This window comes from Micropterus dolomieu, linkage group LG01, assembly GCF_021292245.1.
Source record: "Micropterus dolomieu isolate WLL.071019.BEF.003 ecotype Adirondacks linkage group LG01, ASM2129224v1, whole genome shotgun sequence".
NCBI lineage: Eukaryota > Metazoa > Chordata > Actinopteri > Centrarchiformes > Centrarchidae > Micropterus > Micropterus dolomieu.
In genome coordinates this window covers 34,531,785-34,554,155 of record NC_060150.1, presented here as the reverse complement: position 1 = coordinate 34,554,155, position 22,371 = coordinate 34,531,785, and the positions used below count along the sequence as shown (strand labels likewise).

Sequence of the window (22,371 nt, the reverse complement as noted above, 5' to 3'; positions counted from 1 at the left end):
ACACACACACAAACATACACATTAAATCTGCATGTTGAAAAGGACCATTAGTGAGACGTGCCATAATGAGGCCTACTGGGAATCAGTGTGAATAAAGGACACACTGAGGTGACTTCATAGTGTTGTCACTATGATAACAGTCCATAAATCTTTTGTAAATCTCCAACTGGAACCAGACACATTGAACAAGCCTGAAAGGATGAATAACACAATGTTAAACTAACAACGCCTCCTCACTCTACAACTTCATAAAGAAAATCAACAAATGGCTGACATGATGATGACGGCAGTGAGGCAGTAACCACGGTAACCACCAGAGACACTTGAGCAAGCTGTCCAACCAGGCATCTGGCCTGTATTAATGAATTTGCAAATGAACGAACCCACACTACAGCCTACTGTATGGGTAGAATCTTGTGCACATACACACAAACTATCATGGACACTTAAGGACAAACACAATATAACATCTTTTCAAATATGACCAACTTAAGTGTGCTTTGACAAAGTGAATATGCTGTAAAAGGTTCACAACTCGGCTGAACACAGGGAGACACAAGCACAGAGAAATACGCACACACAGACACACACAAACAGCCACTCCATGGTGTGTCTCATTTAACTACGAGGCTCAACATCCGAAGCTGAACCTGTTTGAGTAAAGGTCACATTGCCTGGCAACCACTTGAGTTTAAGGAATAGTTTTTAATTACGGTCCGTGCTCTCTCCTCCAATCTCCTGCCACCATTCACACCACTGTCTGACACACACACACACACACACACACACACACACACACACACACGCTCTTCAGTGCACAGCCAAAAGGAGCATTAGCATTAAGTCACATCTGCCCACAGCTGAAAAAATGTGATGCAATCTTTGTACAATCTATCTTTTATGGCTATTACATGGATTAACAACAACAACACTCATAGTGACATAAAAAGTCAACTCACAACCATCAGCTGCAACTGCTAATGATATATGGGTCAAGCTCTGCGTCTATACAATAATATAATCCAGTGGATTGTTGTGAAAAGGTGAAAATGAAATTGTCTCATTGGGTAGTGATATTTACAATCAAACATGATTCACTTCTACACATCCCAAAGAAAATGCGTCACCATCACGGCCACACATACAGCGTTGTCTGTGCATGTGATTACAAGAGTCGTCGCATGCTTCACGAAGGGATTCTGTCTGGAAAAGCAATACTCTGAATCAACAAGAGAAGTGATAATTCCATAATCCAATCCGTGAACATCTGGAGTGAGAGCGGCCTAGCTAGCCAATCAGAGTGGCTGAACAGATTTAGCGGGGCACATTAGTAATCAGAGGTTAAAGACACGCGGCTATGGTAGTGGGTACAAAAAAAACCCAGACAGATTTTAAGAGTTGCTCCAGGCAACACAAACTGAAATGAGAGACTCACTGTTCTCTGTGCCTCAGATAAGCAGATGCCAAACTATTATGGCTAAATCTGGTTTTTATTTGTGCATTTTAAAGATGTTACAGATATCGGTGTGGTGTAGATATTACATGTTATGTATGAATAAGGTTGGATGATTAAATTTGACTGACACTGTTAGACAATCAACATTTTTCCACCATCTAGAGATTTTGCCATGCCAGTCATACCTAGGTCTCCATCAATAAGGCCAGGTGAGCTGATACTTAACGCAGTGTTGAATTTTTCGTCAATTTGATGAGTAACATTGATTTGTTGTCTTAAAGTCTGCAAAAAAACATTTCCATTGGTCATTTGGTCTCTACACACTATCAAATTGTTTTTTCCAGAAAATTTTGTTTAACTTGATTAACTTGCTGCAACTATCACTAAGTTAATTTAACAGAAAATGAATCTGATTCAATTGAATTCTGATAGGTAATGCATTGTCTCCAGTCATTTTTTTAAGAAAGAAAAAGAATATTCTCTGGCTCCAGCTTCTCAAATGTTAGTATGTGATGGTTTATTAGATCTTCTACTATTGTAAACTGAACATCTTTGTAGTTTTGACTGCTGGTCACTTTTCAAAGCAAATGATCAATTGAGAAGATAATCAACAGATTCAGCCAGAAACATTTATCAGCCAGAAACATTTTATAGTCCTATATTGCAACATAAAGTTACAAATACTGTGAAAGAACATGTCATATATGTATAATATGTGCAAAAGTCTACAAAACAGACAAGTATGCTCATTGTCACAGTCCCAGTCTGCATGGTGTGGACACCATTTTAGTTAAGTTAACAGGTTTATTCCCTACCAGTGGTGGAGCAACCTGAGGGAGCGCACAAAGCAAGAACCCATAAAACTTCAAATTAGGAGAAGGAAGTGGAGGCCGCACCCTCATAAAAGACATACATCAATCACCCAACAGGCCTCAACATGGAACCCACAAGGCAAGAGAAACAGATGAAGACCTAGACCCACCCGAAGGACAGAACATGGCATCAACTGGATCGAAAGGCAGAAGACCAGAGAGGATGCCTTCGTCTATGGCCTTTGTTCCTTTGGGAATACAAAAGCCTAAAGAGAGATGGAAGAGGTCAAGCATAGTGTTTTGGGCAGTAAATCTACTAGCATACAAGAGCACAACACTAACAATAACCTACACTGAATCAACAGTTTGACCCACCACTCAATGTAAGTGTTTTAGACTTGTATATCAGTGACTTTTATCCACTGCTTGAAGTGGGACTTTTTCTTGCGCTTCTCACAAGTTGCCGGTACTGTTTTCTCCACATCAGGTTCATATGGCTCTAAATAAACTGCATCACCCAGTGGGCACTGTGCAATGCTCACCACTTCCCACTCTCGCCAGACTGCTAATCTTTGTCGGTGGAGACGGAGTAGGGAGAAGATCGTGTGGCTTTTGTTGAAGTGTGCATAAAGTTCTTCATCATGACTTTTTTCGTGAACCGACTAATCCCAGCCTGGACGGGGCGGGACAAATAAAAAAAAAGGTTGACATGCTACAGCAAACATTTTAAATGTTGAACTAGTTGTTATGCATGAATGGTTAAAATCATTGACAAGTTAGCATTAACAAATTAAAGACTAACCACCATTTAGAAAATTTTTCTTGTACAAGGACTTAATGAAAAAAAAACTGAGATGGGGACTCGAGTTTGACTGAAGTCGCGCACACAGTGACTTCAGACTTGGCTCGGACTCAAGGTGCGGGACTCGTGAACAATGTTTATTTTCAGGAAACGTCTGATGACCTTGCTGTTATTCCCCTCCCCGCGTTACCTATAACCTGCCTACGTAACACATAGTATCAGCTGTGTGTGCCCACATGTGCGAGAGGACAACAAACGGCAGCAGCTGCTGTGCCATTCATCATAAACATTGGCTTTAAAACTTCATACAACAAGGCCCAAACAAAGAAGCGCTGAACGCAAAATAGTTTAGTAACCTGAGGTTATTCAACATGTTTAGCTCAGCGTTGGCCATCTAATGTTAGCTTGCTTCTTGCTTAAGCTATGACCTATGACCTAAGAGGTTAACTCCGACTGTCGTTCATTATGAAAAGATGAATGAGCGTTTTTTTACTTGCCAAACATGTGGTAGAATAGTCGATTAACGTAATAATTTATGGCATATAATGGCATCACGTTAATTTTTAACGTTGCAAACAGATTACAGGTTTATTGTTGATCATGTAACGTTACAGTTTTATTTAGTTAACGTTACACTGGGTTTGAGAGTCTGTGAGGTGTGTTGACTTACAGTAGTTAATAAGCTGTCATTAATTGCATTGCACATTACATGGTTGTGCTCTGTAAGTAAAAAACAGGTTACAGTTACAGAATTCCTTATAGCAATGCAGTTTTATAAGCAGCCTGGATTGAACGCAGCAGGTGAAACAACATTTATTATAACCACGAGAAACTTGAGACTTGACTTGGACCCTAGCTTAAAGACATGCATCTCTGATGAAAACAAGCCACAAAAATGAACTTATGTTTTGTCCAACTGGAATTAATACTATTATTATTATCTGAAATTATAATAAATACACTAACATTAGCCCTAATCAAACCTTAACCACAGAGGTGTAATATCAGAAAACAGTTTTATTTGTGAAACAGCTTACTGAACAGAAACACTATTAACTTGCACTAATTATTTCTCTACATCTCAAATCATATTGTGTCTAATACAGAATTTAATTCACCCCGCTTACTCTCATTAACCACTGTTACATACACCATTACACAGCGACAAGAAGATACACCACAAGTAGAAAAGGCATCACATCCCCTGTTTAATAATGTAGGGAGTATAGGAAATTCTTCATAAACAGGGTCAAAGAAAGATTGTAGAGGAAGTGGAGGAGTGGGTAAGCCGTCTTTTAACCACTATACTAGTAAACCCGTATGGACTTGGACTGCACATGACGACCCCTTCTGTCAGCCAGCCTGCCTGGCTCATCTCAGTCTTGCTTGAGAAGCGGCAGAAAGATGTGCCATTCTCAGAGAGATTATGAGCCACAGCCACACACTGTAATGGCATGTTGGCGAAACCCAATCCTATCACCGCTGCTGTCGACAGCCCAGCGCTCCACTCGCATTCACACACAGCCATTTCGCACAGGCTATTCTCCTCCCCCAGGAACAAAGCTTTCATACAGTGCAAGTCAGGTCCCAATCTCCATCTACACACACACACACACACAGTAAACTGTAGATACTTCATACTTTCTTTCCTTTACCACGCCTTCTCTTTTGGTGTAAACTCTGTTGCTGGACCTGCAGGCTGATGATTGATTTCTGCCTAAGTTTCCTTTCTTGTCTCATCTTCCTAATGTCTCCCACCAGGGAAGTAAAATATTAAGATGGGAGTGGAGAGAACAACAACTTTTTACTTCATTGTCTTTAGCACATTTCCATGCTAACTAACTAGCACTAAACACAAAGTGTGTCAAAGCTGAAGTTGAGGGGAATGTCATTAGTTTTACAGGTATTTGGTAAACCATAAACCAAAGTTCCAATTCATCCGGTAGTTGTTGAGATATTTCAGTCTGGACCAACATGTACAGACCATTTAGCTACGGATACCGCTTCCATGGTTTGAACCACTGACATCCATCAGGCTGCTAGCTATCACTTTATATTAATAATATTGTGAATTACTGAAAAAGATTACACACTTTAATTTGATTGCCCTGTGGGTCATTTGAAAACTGTTTGACTAGCTAAATTATTTGTAGCTCTTTCGTATGTACAAGATGGCAAAGACTCCGATCATTCATGCTACATATTTAGATAATATGAGGCACATGTGGCTGTTTTTTTTATGCGTGAGTGCATGTCAGTGCATGGGCATTTGTTTCTGTCAGCAATAAATGTTGTGTTACCTCACACTATCACATTGCCATTAATATGAGACATGTCGGGGGATAAATATACTGTATGATGCGACTTGCTTTACTCTGACTCGTGATTCAGATGGCTGGCAGTCCTTCCCACAGTTACAGTTACTGTACACGCTGCATGCCTCATTGCTACTGTACATTTTGTCACTTCGTAAAGGGACAAACTTGACATACTTTTGAAAGGTGTGTGGCGCCACTTCATAGAAAACTCCATTAAGAGGTGGAACCGGCACCAAGATGAAACACACACATGCCCAGACGCAGAAAAAATTAACCCAGTTGCACCTCTGCCCCTATTTGGAGCAGAAGAAGTCATTGCCGTCGAGGGCAGCCAAGATGGAATCTTACATGATGTACTGCGGGTCGGGATTATTTTGTTCACATGTTGAAACACAGCCTGATCTATAACTCTCTCCAAAAAGGGCAGGTGGTGAGTGGCTGAGGTCATCAGACAGCAGGTGATAAACAAACACCCCTGGACACAAAACGCACCACACACACATACACACGCGCGTGTACACTTTCTCTGTTCTCTTGCCGAATGATAGGAACTTTCATCCCTCCCATCCAAACAGGGAGTTTCTTCTATTCTCTTTAAATCATTTCCTTCCATTTATATATGGACACACACACACACAAACACACACACACACACACACACACACAAACACACACACACACACACACACACACACACACACACACACGGGAGAGATGATAGTGTGAGTGAGATGGCGGGCTGCTATATCAGTGGTAGGACGGGTATATATTCCTGGCTGGTGCTGATAAGCCAACTGATGCCTTGCCTTATTTAGTCAGTACTCACTGCTGACACACTAGCAGAGCAGCAAACACTGCATCACTGCATGCACTCTCACTGTATGCATTTGTCTTGTGTGTGTGTGTGTGTGTGTGAGGTGTTCCTGGTAGAGAGACATGAGTTCTGATTAAGTGAATGCATATAGATAGTCTGTGCGTCGAGTACATATATATATACAGTGTGTATATGTGCATATATATATACACTATATATATATGAATAGTACCGATGTTGATTATAGACAGCAACTAAATATTCTACTTAGCCTTGAATAATTGTGTAACGTGAAACCAGTGCAAACAATTACACTGTTATTCAAAAAATTCTGTACTTACAGCCTAATTTCTCAACAGATTCAGCAAAATTAAACCTCGGCAGCAACACTGTACATCACAACATTATTTAAGGCAAAAGGGCATTTGAAAAGAGAAACAAATTTTAAGGATTTGGAATCATATTATTACCCCTATTACAATAATTTCATATATATGGTTATATAATTAGTTAGTTTTCATCATATCCAATTAGTCAATAGTTATAATAATGCAAATGTTAATTATGTTATATTTTGCTCTTCATTACAATCTCTAATACTCTAAACATACAGTGCAAGGACGGGGCAACTGCAACTAGTTAAGAATAAAGTATAAAATTAGAAGTATCAAACTTCATTTTCAGTGTTTGGTTGTCAGCCTATGGCCACCCCCTGCACAATTATCAACCTATATTCAACCCTGCAAATTTCATGGCAATCTATTCATATGTGTGACATAAAAACAAACTAAACAGGCTTCACTGGTAGTGGTTAAAAATGTGATGATGGTAAACATTCCTGAATATCATTAGTCTCAACATTTTGCTGATTGCTGTATAGACAAAATAAGCACCATATAAATATCTTTCCTGTTCCAGAGGACGTGCATATTAGGTGTTGGTTAACCTTTCACTAGAGCCTGCAGAGCAAGCGGTGCTATCAAATGGAAACACGCTTGGCTTCTTAGCAGTTTGTTTTGGCATTTTTTTATCATTCTGAGCGTTGTAGTGGTAGCATGCTTAATCAACTTAACCTGAGAAAAGGAAGTTTCAGATAAAACCACATAAAAACAACAGTATAATGTAGAAAAGACGCTCAACTATGTAGAACTTTAAAAAAACACGCAACTTTGTAGCTTTTGTAAGGTCATTTAAAAACTTCACACACATGTCATTTTAAGGCCTCTGCTTTTACGAGATAGCAAAGCGAGTGAGGGGAATGTTTAGGTGTAACAGTGTATATACTGACACACCACTGAGCCACCAGGATACCTAAACTGCTGATCTGTAACAAAAAGGCTTTACGGGAGAAGCATCATGACACGGTAAACGTTTCAATGGCACAGTCACTTATCTCAGTTCACAGGCCTTGGACACAACACACCCACCCATACACACACACACACACACACACACACACACACACACACGGACACAAGAGCATACTGAACTCCTTGTGTGGAGAAGTCCATTTTACACAGATAAGGCTGGTGAAACAACAGTGAATGGGGGTCACAGACACAGAACTCTACTCCACCTCGACACACCAGTTCCCTATTGATTGGCTGATCACGAGCATGAGGTCATCAGCTCCACCCCTGAGGCTGATGGGATAGCTCTTCTGTACAGTAATTCACAGGGGAGGGGTGGGTGTGTCCGTTTTTTAAAACTCTGCTCTCTTTTCATTTCTGTCCACTCCAGACTACTCAGAATCCTCTTGCTCAGCAAAGTCGCTCACCCGCCCCCCCCACCCACACCCCCATCTTATCCAATCAGGATTTATCCTCTGGCTCTCTCACTTCAATCTATTTCCACCCTCTCTTTCTCTTCTAACGTTTCTGTCTCCCTCCCCTCATTGCCTGTGCATCCGCCGGGTACGTTCCAAATTCAAAGACAGAGAGTCATGTGACTAGAGCTGGATCGATAGGAGTGCATCTTTTGCCATGCTCTGTATAATGAGACTTACATAACCTGCTTACACACAACCGGCCACAGTCTGCCATTCTGGCTGTTTGTAACACAAACACAGTCTGAAAAGGAAACATCTTGATTTCAGTCAGTAGAACGGATGAGCTCGTTTTGAGATTTCCAGCAGCACATGATGGAGCGCCACGTACCAGGCAGTAATTTGATCACTTACTACAGTACAGGGGACCTTGTATGCTGCCATTAACACTTTGTATCAGATTGAATGCTTTTACTGTTGCTGCCTTTAGCGCTATGCACCCGGCTCCTTCTGTAGTAAATTGTTGCTCCAATGCACAACCAAAGAGAGGAGCTGCTGGCTCTTTCCGTGAACACATTACCCATCTTTTTTCATTTCCCCAGTAGGTTTATCTCAACCTCACCGACACAGACACATACTCATCATATCATGGGTTGTATCTGTGGGACAAACACTGTGCAGGAGTTTTAATATTAAGCATGTTAAATCCACCTTATGTAATCTTTATATTATATCCTTGAACTCCACAGAAACGTTTTATCTCCCCGCTCGCCGGTGAGGAATTATTATTTTCTAAAAGAATGTCTGGATATTATAATAAAGCCTGCTACTCATTCAGAGTCTGCTTTTACTGTATTGATGTAAATGGCTGGGTTCAGCTCGGAGTCAAAATACTCATTGAGTCACTTCATTGATTCCAGTGTTTTATAATACTGAGTGTGTGTATTTTATTTGGTCAGTTAAAATAGATTAACACACATAGATTAGTAGATTAATAGAAAAATAGGTAAATAATTTAGTCTAAAAAATATTAAAATAATGACTATATATAATTATAAAGTAACGGAGCACTGAGAAATGATTTATTATTTTTTAGCTGGTCTGAACAGCAGCCAAAACATTTGCCGCTGGTGGTGTGACCCTAGGTTTGTTGGTCGGTCCACCTTTTTGATACAGAATGAAACATCTCAACAACTATTGGATGAATTGCCATGACATTTTGTACAGACAGCATTCATGGTCCCCAGAGGATGAACCCTATTGATTGATGATCCTAGCAAAACCATGAGGTTGACTTTTTGTTTTTTAGTGAAATGTCTGAGCAATTATTGGATGGATTGCCCTCAAACTTCTTATTGATATTCATGGTGCTCAGTGGAAAAATCCTTTAGACTTTGGTTGTCCAGCGACTCTTACTGTAGCGCCACCTGCAGGTCAAAGTATTCACGTATCCTACTAGATGGATTGTTATGAAATGTTGTACACATGGTTTCTGGATGATGAATCTTAATATCTATGAACATCCCTTAACATTTCCTCTGTGGAAAAGACATTTGTTGGCTTTGAGTGATATGTCTCAAAAAACACAAAAAATGGTGGGATTGTCCTGAATTTCGTGTTGCTAACAGGGTGAGGTGTAATAACTTTGGTGACCCGTTAACATATTATCTGGCAGCATCATCAGGTCAAATGCAAATTTGCCTATGACTAAATACCTGCAAAATGTGTTTAGTGCTAATAAGCACATGTTAGCATGCTAAAAGGCTAAATTGTAACTGTGAACGATGTTAGCATGCTGATGTTAGCAGTTAGCTCAAGGCACCACTGTGTTCACAGTACAGCCTTACAGAACTGCTAGCATTGGCTATAAATTCTTAGTTTTGTATAATCATATAAAACATGGAAAAGAAATCTAGAAATGTGTGAAGCTGTGCCCAGCAGGATAACTGCACTGACTGACTGATTAAGGAAAATTATAGCTCTTCATGAATCTTTTAATTTTTGTTTGACTGGCTATCATTTCAGAACTTGTATAAGTGTGTGAGAAATACATAAAACATGTCTTTGCTTATGTGTATTAAATTTGCTTGTTACAGTGTTTTTATGCATGCAAATGCATGTGCACCTCTTGAGAGAGAGAGAGAGAGAGAGAGAGAGAGAGAGAGAGAGAGAGAGAAATCAAAACACCCGTGATGGCATAGAGACCTTTTCACAGCTTGTACACATCCTCACAGTCTTCAGTCTAATAATTCCCTGATGCATTGAAACCAGAGGATGTCAAAGAGATGCTGCATACGCTGAATTGTGTCCCAGTAGGAGGGTGGCTTTAAATGAAAAGGTCACATCTCATCCACCTGTTAAAGAGCAGATGCCACATCAGAGCAATACTTGGCAGGGGGAACAGGTATCGTTATTGGGCACACGAGACGTACTTGGCATGGGTATGGCAATACTGCTCATGCACATTAACTCACAAGCACACAAATCTCTCTCTCTCACACACACACACACACACACACACACACCTAACCCTTCTCCCTGGGAATGAAAGATATGGGTAGAGAATAGAAACAGAACCTTTTGCAGGGATGATCACACTGGCTACACAAAAGCCTTGACTGTTGATGATGCATAAAGGTCGGAGCTGTTGTCATGGGACTCCACTTACACAAGACTGAGCCTTCAATCAGACCCGGAGTTATTTGTCAGACAGGCCACTGCTCTGACTCTTCAATTGTGAAAATAAACTCCTGGAGGATGTTCGCCTTGTCTTTTTTGTGTTTACTCAGAATACACCCACATGCACCTCCAGAAGCATGAATGAACACATACACACATAAACACAATACCTGGAAGCTGCTATTTCCACTTTACTCCTGGCAATGGCTGCAGCCCTCTGTGCCCCCTCCACAGCCCGATCCACCTTCTCTTTGGTTTTGGGGTTTTTAAGAGGAATCAACTGCTTCCTTATTCCACGCACCAGCACGTTATTTTTGTACTTCCCTTCTTCTTTGGTGCCATCTGGGAAAACCGTGCACCCGTAACCATGGCGCTTGTTGTTAAGCCATTCTCCCTCATACTTCATCCCGTTGGATCTCTCTGAAACACCAAATCCATTGCGCTTGTCATTCTTCCACTCGCCCATGTAGGTCTCAGTTGTGGTAGCATCCACATGGTCCTCTAGAGGAAAGTCCTCATCGGGCAGCTCGCCGTCACCGATGGATATGGTAGAGTTGGCATCACTGGAGCTGATGCGGCTCATGGTGGCATCACTGCGTGCGGAGCTGCGCTTGCTAGAAATTGAGGTCCGAGAGTCAGACTTTCGCAGCTGCCGGAGGCTGCCAAAGAGGGACCCCCGGCGGAACAGGCCCTTCTTCTTGCCAGTGACGACCTCGCTGTCTGAGTGGAAGTTAAGGACAAAGCCGCCGCGGCTGCCTGTCGGCGTGTCTGCAGGGGAGGAGAGGTCCTGGAGCACTGTGCCGTTGCTCTGCTCAGAGCGCAGGGAGGCCAGAGATGTGCGCAGAGGAGAACGGATAACAGTGGCCATGCCATAAGGAACACTCTGACGTACGCCATAGCCATGCCGCATCCCACCCATCCACTGGCCCTGATAGGTACCTGAGGAACAGGGAGACATGGGTCAGTGAGTCATAATAGTCGCATCTGCTGTATACATCTGATCATATAAAGCAGTGGTTCCCAACCTTTTTACCTTACAGTCCTTTCAAATGAAGCACTCTCTGCTTATGACCTCTCATCACATTACATTTACATTACATTTATTCATTTAGCTAAGACTGACATTTCCTTTTCAAATTGTTTCATTTTAATATTTTTATTGGCCTAAAGAGGTTAATGTATCCAGTTCTTCACAACCCTGTACCTAAATCCTCTTAAGGGCCACCCATGTTAATCTCATGACCCTTTAGAGGGATGGGATCCCATGTTTAGGAACCACTGCTAAATAGGACGAAACAACGCAACGCAGTATTGAAAAGGTCATACCAATGCCAAAATGAATAGTGATCTATCTGTGCGTGGCACTTCTGTTTCAACACATGAACTTTTAAACAATGCTTCTATTTTGAAATGCTGTATTTAACAGGTAAAGATGTATGAAAGAATTTAAGGTGCCCATGGTTTGAAATTGTAACTTGTTTTCCAGAAAGATCTCTGGAATTACATATCGGATTATACTGCATTATCCTATTTTCCCTGCTCAGAATGTTTAACGGCACTATTTGGACAGATTAAATTAGGCTTAAATTAGCTCTCACTTTCTAATAAATATTCTCTCTATTACTCATCAGCCCCAAGAGGAGACAGTTGGCATAGGCTGGTATCATAAAGCACAGTCAGAAGTCGTCTCACAATAATTTGAAGAAGCAAATGTGTATTAAAAGTGCTGCTTGTGTGTGTTTTTGTTTGTGTGCACAGTCTTTTTGTCTCACTGGAGAAAAATGGGTCTTTTATCTACATCAAGTGAATTAGTGTTTACACCCTGAAAATGTACGCAGCGTGGGACTTCCACAAACTATCTGAGAAAGACTACAAAACAAAAGTGTCCACCAACACTGATGATAACAGCTGATTATTAGAAGATTAGTGTGACTGAACAAATTAACCTCTTCTTTTTTTACCTTCATAGTTACAGTGAGCTTGTATTTTTTCCTGGTACAGTGAATTTATACATATTCTGTTACTTGTGGAGACATTCACAAGCTTTATTTTTCCTCTGTTGTTGCTGACCAGATATTTTCTGTATATCAGCACTAAATCCTTGAAACAGCAGTGCATATGGGGAACACAGAGGAGCCTTGCTTCAGGGGTGCAGTGTGTCAGCCAATTAAATGTTTTCTCTCCTTCCCCATAGATCTGGGACTGTGAGCATAACTAACTCAATCACAGAGATTTGATTAAGGTACTGATACTGAGGATCACTTGGGATGAATGTGAATCACTCAGCTAGGAGCCTATTTTCAGGCAGCCACTAACTCCCCCACTGACAGTAGGCACATTCACCACCATCCGTTTGTCTGTGACGGCAGGGAATTGCTATGAGTCACATAATGAGAGGAATACTTCATTAATCCCATTTGGTGCTGCTGAGCCCAATGAGCAAGTGCTGGCCTACTGTAGCTTCTTCAGAGCATCATATTACAATCCTGATCCTAATAATAAGAAAGGCTTGTTGAGCCGGCGCTCAAATCTCATTGACCAATACAATGCAACAGCAATAAAGGTCAGATTCTAACAGAAAATTATATACTAGCCCGGGCAGGAGTTTAGATGGATAAACAGTGTGAGATTAACAGGCTGGCTCTGCGCTGCGGTTGAAATCGGTGACCCTGCAGATCAAGTTATCAGGATGTTGCAGGGTCAGACAGCCAGATGTTCTGTAGATCCTCTAGGATCAGCTGATTTCCCAAGCCCAGCCCTCTGTAAGCGTCATATGTGAGGCATTTGTTGTGCACCATATGGCCTCTGTACATGGAGATAATGCTCACATATCACCCAATGACTTGGATGTTTTATAACCAGACAGGACTATTAATAGGAGCAGGAATAGGAATATAATAGGTTACTTGCAAGCACTTGCAGGTTTGTGGGCCTATCAGCATGTTGCCTCCCTGATCACACAGGTCTCTAGATAATCTGTGAAAACACCACTGATTTGTGAGATCAAAGCTCTGAGAGAGGCATGCACTGACCTCTCACTTTTAGCAACAGGAGTGGGTCCTGTTTATCACTTAACATGACTGAATGCATATATGATAGATATATTTCTGTATTTTCAGCACTGTGGAAACATCTGTCTTAAGTTTACAAAGCTACTGTATAGAAATTGGATAATGCGTCCAAACAAGTGTCAGTGTCTTGACACTTGCAGAATCCTGGTTTCTACAACAAGTATCACTTTCATTAAAAAAGTTACTTATGCATTGCAAATATTGGCATTTAGGCAAAAGACACACTCTTGAAGAGGTGCGTTGTTTGCTGTGAGGGCTCAAATGTGAAAATGACAGAGAAGTAGGTGATAGCCTGGCTATAATTGGCTCCAAACAGACTGATTTGCTCTGATTTCAAACTCCTTCTGGCCAGGGCATGTTGCCACTGAGCTGGCAACAGGAGTCAATCTCCTCCCACTGTCATATGAGGAGCAACCCATAGTTGCCTAATGGAATAAAACAGGAACCATTATCTTAAACTGCTAACATCTAACAGTTAACATTGCCAAGGTAATAAGTCATAGTTTCTTGGGGGGTATACGATGACCGACGGTGCGCAATGCGCAATCTCAGCTTCAACTCAGATCATATCAGATGGAGATTCATGCACGGATGTGTTTCGATTGAGCCTCCCTCAGTTTGAGCCTGAGCATCCTCTCACACACATAACACATCATCAGTCACAGCAGTTAAAGCGACACACACGTTAAACAAACATTGGGCCATCTTTCCAAGGCACCGTTCCTTACCGCCATCGCCATAGGTTTCGATCCCATATCCATCCTGCAGCCCGTTGCTCCAGGTACCGTCGTATCTAGCAGGTGTGTTGTGGCTTTGCCGGACACCGTACCGACCCTTAAAACCATGACTCCACTCTCCGCGGTACATCCACTTTCCTTTATTCTCCACCCCGAGCCCATGCCGCTTCCCCTGGGACCAGTAGCCCTTGTAGGTATTCCCGCTGGGCCAGGTGTACACCCCTACTATCTCAAAGCCGTGCGACCAGGACCCGGCGTACTCGCCCTGGCCCTTGGGTCCGGTGCAGATGCCGTGTCCGTGGGCTTTGCCATCCTCCCACCCCCCGCAGTAAGTGCCGCCGTCGTCGAAGTCAAACCGTCCGCCCGTCATTCAGATATAGGCTGGAAATAAAGCAGATCGCGCGCTGCTGCAGACTCAGGCGTCTCCAGGACCGAGGTTTGGGGATCCAGGACCGGTGGTGAGATGAAAGGATGGGCCAACAAGATGATGACTAGAGGAACAAATATTAGGAGGGTGACGATAGAGGATAATACTTCCAGCCACTGACATGCAATACAAAAGGCATGCGTAATGGTAAGTGTAAAGGTATGAATGGTGGGCGTCATTTACCGGAGGCGCACGCCGGGTTCTCCGTTGTGTGTTGCTCGTCTCCCCCCTCTCACCCACTGATCACAGAGGGAGAGAGAGAGGTGTCGAGTCCCTGCTAAGGAAAGACACTGGGCCAATCGCAACGTCACGCCACAGGGACCTCCCACTCTCACTCTCTCCCACCTCAGTGAACATCCACAACCCCCCCTCCCCAAATAAAACACCTATGTCTTTGCCAAAGCCCGCTATACATCTGAAAGACGCGCCTCACATTACAATTTCCCATAATACCCTCACATTTTTTCCTGTGACTATTAATAATGAGTTTATGATGACTTTTTGTGTTTTGTTTATCCCATAACAATATCGCTTTGGCCTATTGTGTGAGGTGATAATCTACTGTATATACTAGGTCTAGCTCAATTAAGTTTTAGATATCATATTTGTACAGCGTGTAGTATCAATAATACTCCCATGAGAGTTCCACCACGTGCCTGTTGTATTCAACATCAGCTTTTTTGTTTGATTGTGTAGTCTAGGCCTACTAATTCTCAAATGACCTTTTTTATAGTATCGTATTATTACCGCTATGTATTAGTGAGTGGGTGAAAAAAAGTGTTTCAGGTAAAGACTGCAAAGGCCATTGTGACTTAATTCTGATGACCCTGTAGGTGTGTAAGAAAAATTAAACATTTTGGTCAGTGAAATCATTAAGTCAACACATCAGGTTGGCCATTCACTCTCTAAAAGTCAAATAAAATGAAAGCATTTTCTTTCAAGTCATTCAGTTAGCGAGAATCACCTTGCGTGACACCAGTTGCCTTTTGATATGACCACAAGGGCTGACCCAAAATCAGCTGGTGCAGACCATAGGGGCCTAAACGGTGAAGGAATAGATAATAGCGACCTCTGCTGGCCACATGCGTGTATTGCATAGCTGGAGGACGCGTTGAGCAGTGTGGTGTAGAAAAGTGTAGTCATGTGTAGTCTTATATTATGAATATTTGTACATTTTAAACCGTGTACTGCTTGGTAATAATGCACGTAGGCATATGAAACAATGGTTAGTAAAGGCTACCTACTACTAGCTACTACCAGCATATCAACCACAAGTACGACGACAACGAGAAGGAGAAGAAGGAATAAAAGAAGAAGGAATTGTGTAGGTTTATCTGTAAATATCTCTATCACTAAATAAATGTATGTTTATCTCACAGTTTATACGATAGTCTACCAAATTGAAGCAGTAGGGTCAATGTTCCACTCCGAGCCAGTAGGGGATCTATAGTGCTGACTGTGATGCGGTGCGTTGCCCGCACTTGTCCCCTAAAATACTAACAGATAAAATGGCGTCCGAAAACAGCCCTGAATCCCAAGATGAGAAAGCAGCTCTTATGGAGGCGGGCTCAGAACAAGATGTGCATCAGCAGTGTGGCACGGTTGCAAAACAAAGCGAATTAAGGCTGTATCACTGGACGCAGTCTTTCAATTCTCAGAAGGTGAGTGTCCTCACGTTTCAGCACCACACTTCAATGGACAGCTCCTCATCAGAGGTTTTGAATTGATATAATGTAACATCTTCCTGGTGTTAAAATTCTGGTCAGGAATACATAGCTATTAGACACTTTAGTTACCTGGGGCCATTACTTCAATTGGTCAAATCTGTTGTCTCCTCAAAGAAGCCCACTAACCATACAAGTCCTACTTTATTTTAAATACACTCTTTTTTTTCTTGTCTTGTATCCGGTCATAACTGGAACAAAATCTGCTAATTCAAAGTTTTTTTTAATTCATCGGCAGGTCTTATTATTCCTCCTAAGTCTGTCTGCAAAAAAAAGGGACATGCTGACTCAGAATGTACCTTTTCTTAAGAATAGACCTATGTACTGTTTGGTTGTACTAATTATTCCTCTGTTAAAGATTATGAGTACCCTACAATATTTTTATATATATATTGTTTCTACTTTTAGTAAAAATACACATACACTCATAAATATACATCCTTCAGTCGTCATCATTCTTAGTCTTTGAAAATGTTTTCAAGCGTACTTTAAACCATTTTATACTCTTTAATTGCAAGAAACCTTGTGGTTAAAAAACTGAACAATAAACACTAAATGTAAGTACTTTATTTGATATATTCTTGTCCATTGTGTTGTCGCTGTGATAACTGCATTTGTTGTTGTTATTTAAGAGAGCACAAAGTGCAGGAATGCAGAAACAAGAGACAAAAAGAGATTAAATTATTTGCAGTTCCACAGGTATAAGCACTGTGATGTCTAAACATCCATCGACAGTCACAGGAGTGTGTGTTTTGCAGGTGCGTCTGGCCATAGCAGAGAAAGGTTTGCGCTGTGAGGAGTATGATGTGAGCCTACCGCTCAGTGAACACAACGAGCCCTGGTTCATGCATCTAAATCCCGCTGGTGAGGTGCCGGTCCTCGTCCACAATGACAACGTCATCTGTGATCCAACACAGATCATGGACTACCTGGAGCAGAATTTCAATGGTGAGATGGTGGGACTAAATAAAAACTGTTTGGGAAGCCCCAAACTCCCACTAGCTGTTAACACAGGGCAGGATAGGTACAAGGCGGGATCCATTCAACCATGTGCCCTACTTGTTTTTGTACATTGTTTTCCTCTTTTAGCATTTTTGTAGAATTTTTGGTTTTAAATTAAATGTACATTTTTTGTTTTAATCTGTTGTATTTTTTTTTGTGCATTTCTTGATTTTTCAATCATTCATTCATCCTTTTTATTTTTTTTTCCATTTTCTCTTGGTTTGCACTGATCCATGATAGCTTTGTTCTAATGGTCTCATCTACCTACCTTCAAAGGAGAGAAAATCTGGTAAGCATGGAACCATTAAAGCTAATGAAAAATTATGTGTTTAAATTCCCCCTGTTAAGTTAAACATTAAAAAACTTTGTATTCTCAAGCTTAAAGTGAATAAATCACTTGTTCTTTTACCAGTATTCTTTATTGGCTGTGGCAGAAATCACTTTGATTCCCTTCTGAAAAGCGACACCTTGCATCATTGCTCCTTTCTTTTCATGACTTGTTTGTCTCCAGAGGGCACTCCCAAGCTGATCCCTGAAGAGGGCAGTACATACTATCACAGAGTGCAGCACTACAGGGAGCTGCTGGACTCACTACAGATGGATGCCTACACCCATGGCTGCATCCTCCACCCTGAGATCACGGTGGACTCCCACATACCTGCATATGCTGCCACATGTATACGAAGTGAGACACACTATGATGCACTCGAGTAATTACTACAAGATTTGTACAAACACACACACACACACACACACACACACACACACACACACACACAGCCACATGCGTGTACTCCTCACATCTTTGTGATCCCATCATTGACAAAAAGCATTCCCTAGCCCCTTACCCTAACCCTAACCTAATTCTAACCTGAACCCTAAAATCAAGACTTGATCCTCAAAAAGCCCTCTAAACTTGTGAGGTCCGGCATTTTGGTGCTGTCAGACCCCACAAGTATAGTGGAATCCCAGTTTTTGAACCCCATGAAGACAGTAAAACAAGCCCACGCACCCACATAACAGTCTCCCCTTCACTTATTACTAGATAAGATCCATTGTTGACAGTAGAACACTCATATATAATCTAGGATTGATGGATTCAACAAAGTGAGATCTCACTCAGTGCATTGTATCTTGAAAACAATGCAGATTTCTTGAGGGTACACTCATACTGCTCAACCCAGTGAAATGTTCTGTTTAGTTGGACACTTTTCATTCCTTTCTGCAAGCTATATAATTTACTCTTCATGTGAAAATTATAGGAAAGGTGTACCTGATAAAGGGCATCCAACACAGAGTCTCACACTAACACACATACACACAATCTGATATTGTCATGATGGACTTTTCTATATGAAATTCCTCAATTCCACAATAAGGTTTTGTAAGAATAAAAATTGTGGTATTATTCATTATCTCTAACATGATGTTAACGTGATGCTGTGTTTTTGTGTGACAGCACAGATTGGAAACACACAAACGGAGCTGAAGAAACTGGCAGAGCAGAACCCCGAGCTTAAAGATGCTTATGTAGCAAAACAAAGGCGCTTGAAAGTAAGTAAAGTAACCAGGGTAGTGATGTTTGATACCACTTATTTCCTATCCAATCCAATACCAAGCAATACCCAGGCTAGTATTGCAGATACCAATACCGATACCACTACCAATACCAATACTTTTTACATATTTTATTTCTAGTTTAATGTGACCTCCCTCCTCCCGTTTCTGTATTTATGAGAGAAATAAGGAGTAGGCTGTAGGCTTACCAATTCATAATAATAGCTGCATAATGACAAGACATCAAACTACTGTCATATTCTTTAATTATAATGAAAATATCCTGCTCAGAACTGCCGCTTCCTAACAGCATCATATTATTTTGACTTAATCTCAGACATTTAGCGAAGTTTGCAGTGTTGCCAAAGTAATTCACTGTCTTTGCACACACATCACACGCAGCGTCATTATTACCTTCACAGGTAAAATACAGCCAGACGTAACTGCTTTTACAGTCAGCCATAGTCAGTATTCAATAACGCGAAATGTAAAGGGCTGCAGTGGCTCACTTCAAAGAAGCTCCATCACAGAGCCGTAGCGCAAGCATGACTTTGACAGGTGGCAGGAAAAGTAGTTCCTATCAACCGAGTAGCCTATAATTAGACCATCCAAGTGACAGTAAGATACTTAAATAAAATACACACTCACTCCAAATTACTGAGTTTAGATATCGATCCTTTTATATGAGTATCGATCCTAGAGCAGGAAATGTTGGTATCAGAAATATCGATACTTTAGGATCGATCCGCACATCACTAAACCAGGGTGTCAGTTGTTTCTTGTGATGTACACTGGAGGATATACCCTCCAAGAGCCATGCTGCCCTACAAAGCCAAAGCACAGCAACTAACATTACATACTTCAAAACTGAGTAAAGACTGGACTTTATGGAATCTGTTTTCCCAAAATACTGTATTCTGGCTTTTTATTGGTGTCACTACAGCTAAAGCAAGAGAGCAATATCAAATGTTAGCTAGCTAGTGAGATACATCCGTGGATACAATAACCACGGCGCCTTAGCGAAAGCTAAGGCTAAATGTACTTACTTGTTTCCCCCCAGACACGCTGTTATCTGTAACAGAAAATATTTATTTTGATGAACCAATATCTAAGCAATGAGAAACTAAATGAAACAGTAGATGAGACAGTAGCTAAAACAACAACCTAAACTTATGCTGAAGTAAATTAGCATTAACTGACATCTTAGCTTTTGACTCTAGAGGAATTCATGTCATCTGGTGTCGCTAAGTTACCTTTAAATCACACATTTAAATTGTATATAACTGTATTATATTGATTTCATTACTAATAAAGGTAGATGGACAGGCAGACACAGAGATACATTTAATCCTCACATTATGGCATGTAAATAACCAAAATAAAGTTTATTTTCTGAACTGAAAGAAACATTTTGTTAGTAGGCCTATATACTGCAGAGTGCTGTATGTGCATTTTTCCTATGTGTTACAGTTTGTCAGCCAGCCTGAAAACCCTTTTTTTTGACATAATTTTTTGTCTACAATGTGTTACAAAAGTAAATGTGCACTAATGCATTTATATATAAAAATGTTTCTGCAGTCCAAGTTGTATGACCATGATAACATGAAGTACCTGAAGAAGCTTCTGGATGAATTGGAGAGTGTGATGGACCAGGTCGAGACAGAGCTACAGAGGAGGGTGGAAGAGACACCAGGTACACAACCATAGTAGCTTGTCATTTAGCAACCATTTTACCATTAACAGACACACAATAAAAGACACAATTACATTTTTGTGACTGTAATAATACAAACAAATGTACCAGTGGTGACTCTTGCAACACAGTTGATGGCAGTAGCATTTTTAATGTCATGTTATCTGTTGTTTTTACGTACTCCATGTCTCCTTCTCTGTCCTCTTCCACTCGCAGAAGAAGGCAGTCAGTCCTGGCTGTGTGGTGAGTTCTTCAGCATGGCTGACGTCTCTCTGGCAGTCACCTTACACCGCCTCAAGTTCCTCGGCCTCTCCCGCCGCTACTGGGGCAATGGTAATCGTGTGAACCTGGAAACATACTACGAGCGTGTGGTGGAGCGTCCAGCCTTTAGGAGAGTGCTGGGCCATGTCAACAACATCCTGATCTCTGCTGTTCTTCCTGTGGCATTTCGCGTGGCCAGGAAGAACGCACCAGTTATTCTTGGCACCACTCTGTTGATAGGTGTGCTAGGAGGAGCTACATACCTGGCTTTTCTTTACATGAAGAAGAGGCTGACTGTCTTCAGCTGAGGGAGCTAACAAGTGTTTGAGTTGTTACCTCAATCATTATTTAAATTGTGTAAAGTTAAAGTAAATTAAGGAATTTTATCATCCCGCAAGCATCAGTAATATGTAATTGAAACAAACCTTAGTTGTCTTGTTTTCTGTGATGCTGGTTGCACAAAATGCACTTTTAACATAATGGTATTTTTACATGTTTTTTGCCATTTGATATAATTTATTCATACTTGCTTCCATCCTATCAGCATTGTATTCACAAGCTTTGTTATGAAAGCAGGTAGGAATAAATTAGCTGTTAAAAGATGAAAAAATGAATGAATGGAACATTCCTCTCACAAAGTGGAAATTTATGTCCAAATTTTAGGCTTGTGACATGCGCCATGAAATTGTGGCATCACTTTGAATCAATAGATTTTCATACTGTACTGAAAGTAATGGAAATAAATGGCCACCTATAAGAAGATAACAAATTCAAAAATTGGAAAAGGGAGTACTTTCTAAGGTTTTCAGTACTAATATAGGGCATACTTAATTTATATTAAATGGGCAATTTATGTGCAAAAACACCAGTATGGTCAGACATCTTTATGTCTACTTAAATCATGATTAACAGCCTGATATGTTTTGCCTAATATTTGTCATTTATTATATCATTGTCCATATTTGCATGTTGCACAGCCTGCTTTCTGTGACCAAGTCTGCCAGCATTTAACAAATGGATCTGTCCAGCAGTTCACAGTGAACTGTACTTCAAAACTGGTGTCTACATTTGACAAAGGCTCTGTAGGAACTCCCTGTTATCATGGCTGCACTCATGTTTTATTATACGACTGAGGGATAATTGTGTGAAACATTCTCTGTATAGTAGAATGAATGCTTTTCCAATCACATTTCCATCTTCTTCAGACCATCATATCCAACATCTGTCTAAAATTAAACTGCTCACAAACAACG

At 41.0% G+C, this 22,371-nt stretch overlaps 2 protein-coding genes across 3 annotated transcripts in view; one reads left to right on the top strand and one right to left on the bottom strand.

Annotated features, from left to right (window-relative positions):
• jph1a (junctophilin 1a) overlaps positions 1–15,149 on the bottom strand; it is a 35,540-nt gene extending 20,391 nt beyond the window's left edge. The window contains exons 1-3 of the mRNA XM_046062781.1: positions 15,065–15,149; positions 14,446–14,945; positions 10,817–11,585 (exon numbers count right to left, since the gene is read on the bottom strand). Of these exons, the coding sequence (XP_045918737.1) occupies positions 10,817–11,585; positions 14,446–14,824 (1,148 nt within the window). The 5' untranslated portion in view covers positions 14,825–14,945; positions 15,065–15,149. The remainder of the gene's footprint in view (positions 1–10,816; positions 11,586–14,445; positions 14,946–15,064) is intronic.
• A 905-nt stretch (positions 15,150–16,054) lies between these two features.
• Positions 16,055–21,501, top strand: gdap1 (ganglioside induced differentiation associated protein 1). Of its 2 annotated transcripts, XM_046056193.1 has the most exons (8): positions 16,055–16,205; positions 16,385–16,542; positions 17,364–17,553; positions 17,848–17,896; positions 18,119–18,292; positions 19,067–19,161; positions 20,743–20,857; positions 21,074–21,501. In XM_046056193.1, exons 3-8 carry the CDS (start codon positions 17,494–17,496, stop codon positions 21,424–21,426), a joined length of 846 nt encoding a protein of 281 aa, XP_045912149.1. In that variant the 5' UTR covers positions 16,055–16,205; positions 16,385–16,542; positions 17,364–17,493; the 3' UTR covers positions 21,427–21,501. The 2 variants fall into 2 exon arrangements, with proteins under 2 accessions (XP_045912149.1, XP_045912158.1); XM_046056202.1 differs by lacking the exon at positions 17,848–17,896.
• The last annotated feature ends 870 nt before the right edge of the window (positions 21,502–22,371 follow it).

Excerpts from the sequence above, each read along its gene's own strand:
- gdap1 (XM_046056202.1), top strand. The coding sequence starts at position 16,390 with ATGGCGTCCGAAAACAGCCCTGAATCCCAAGATGAGAAAGCAGCTCTT. Across the intron at positions 18,293-19,066 it reads TGCTGCCACATGTATACGAA|CACAGATTGGAAACACACAA; the intron begins GTGAGACACACT and ends TTTGTGTGACAG. Across the intron at positions 19,162-20,742 it reads CAAAACAAAGGCGCTTGAAA|TCCAAGTTGTATGACCATGA; the intron begins GTAAGTAAAGTA and ends ATGTTTCTGCAG.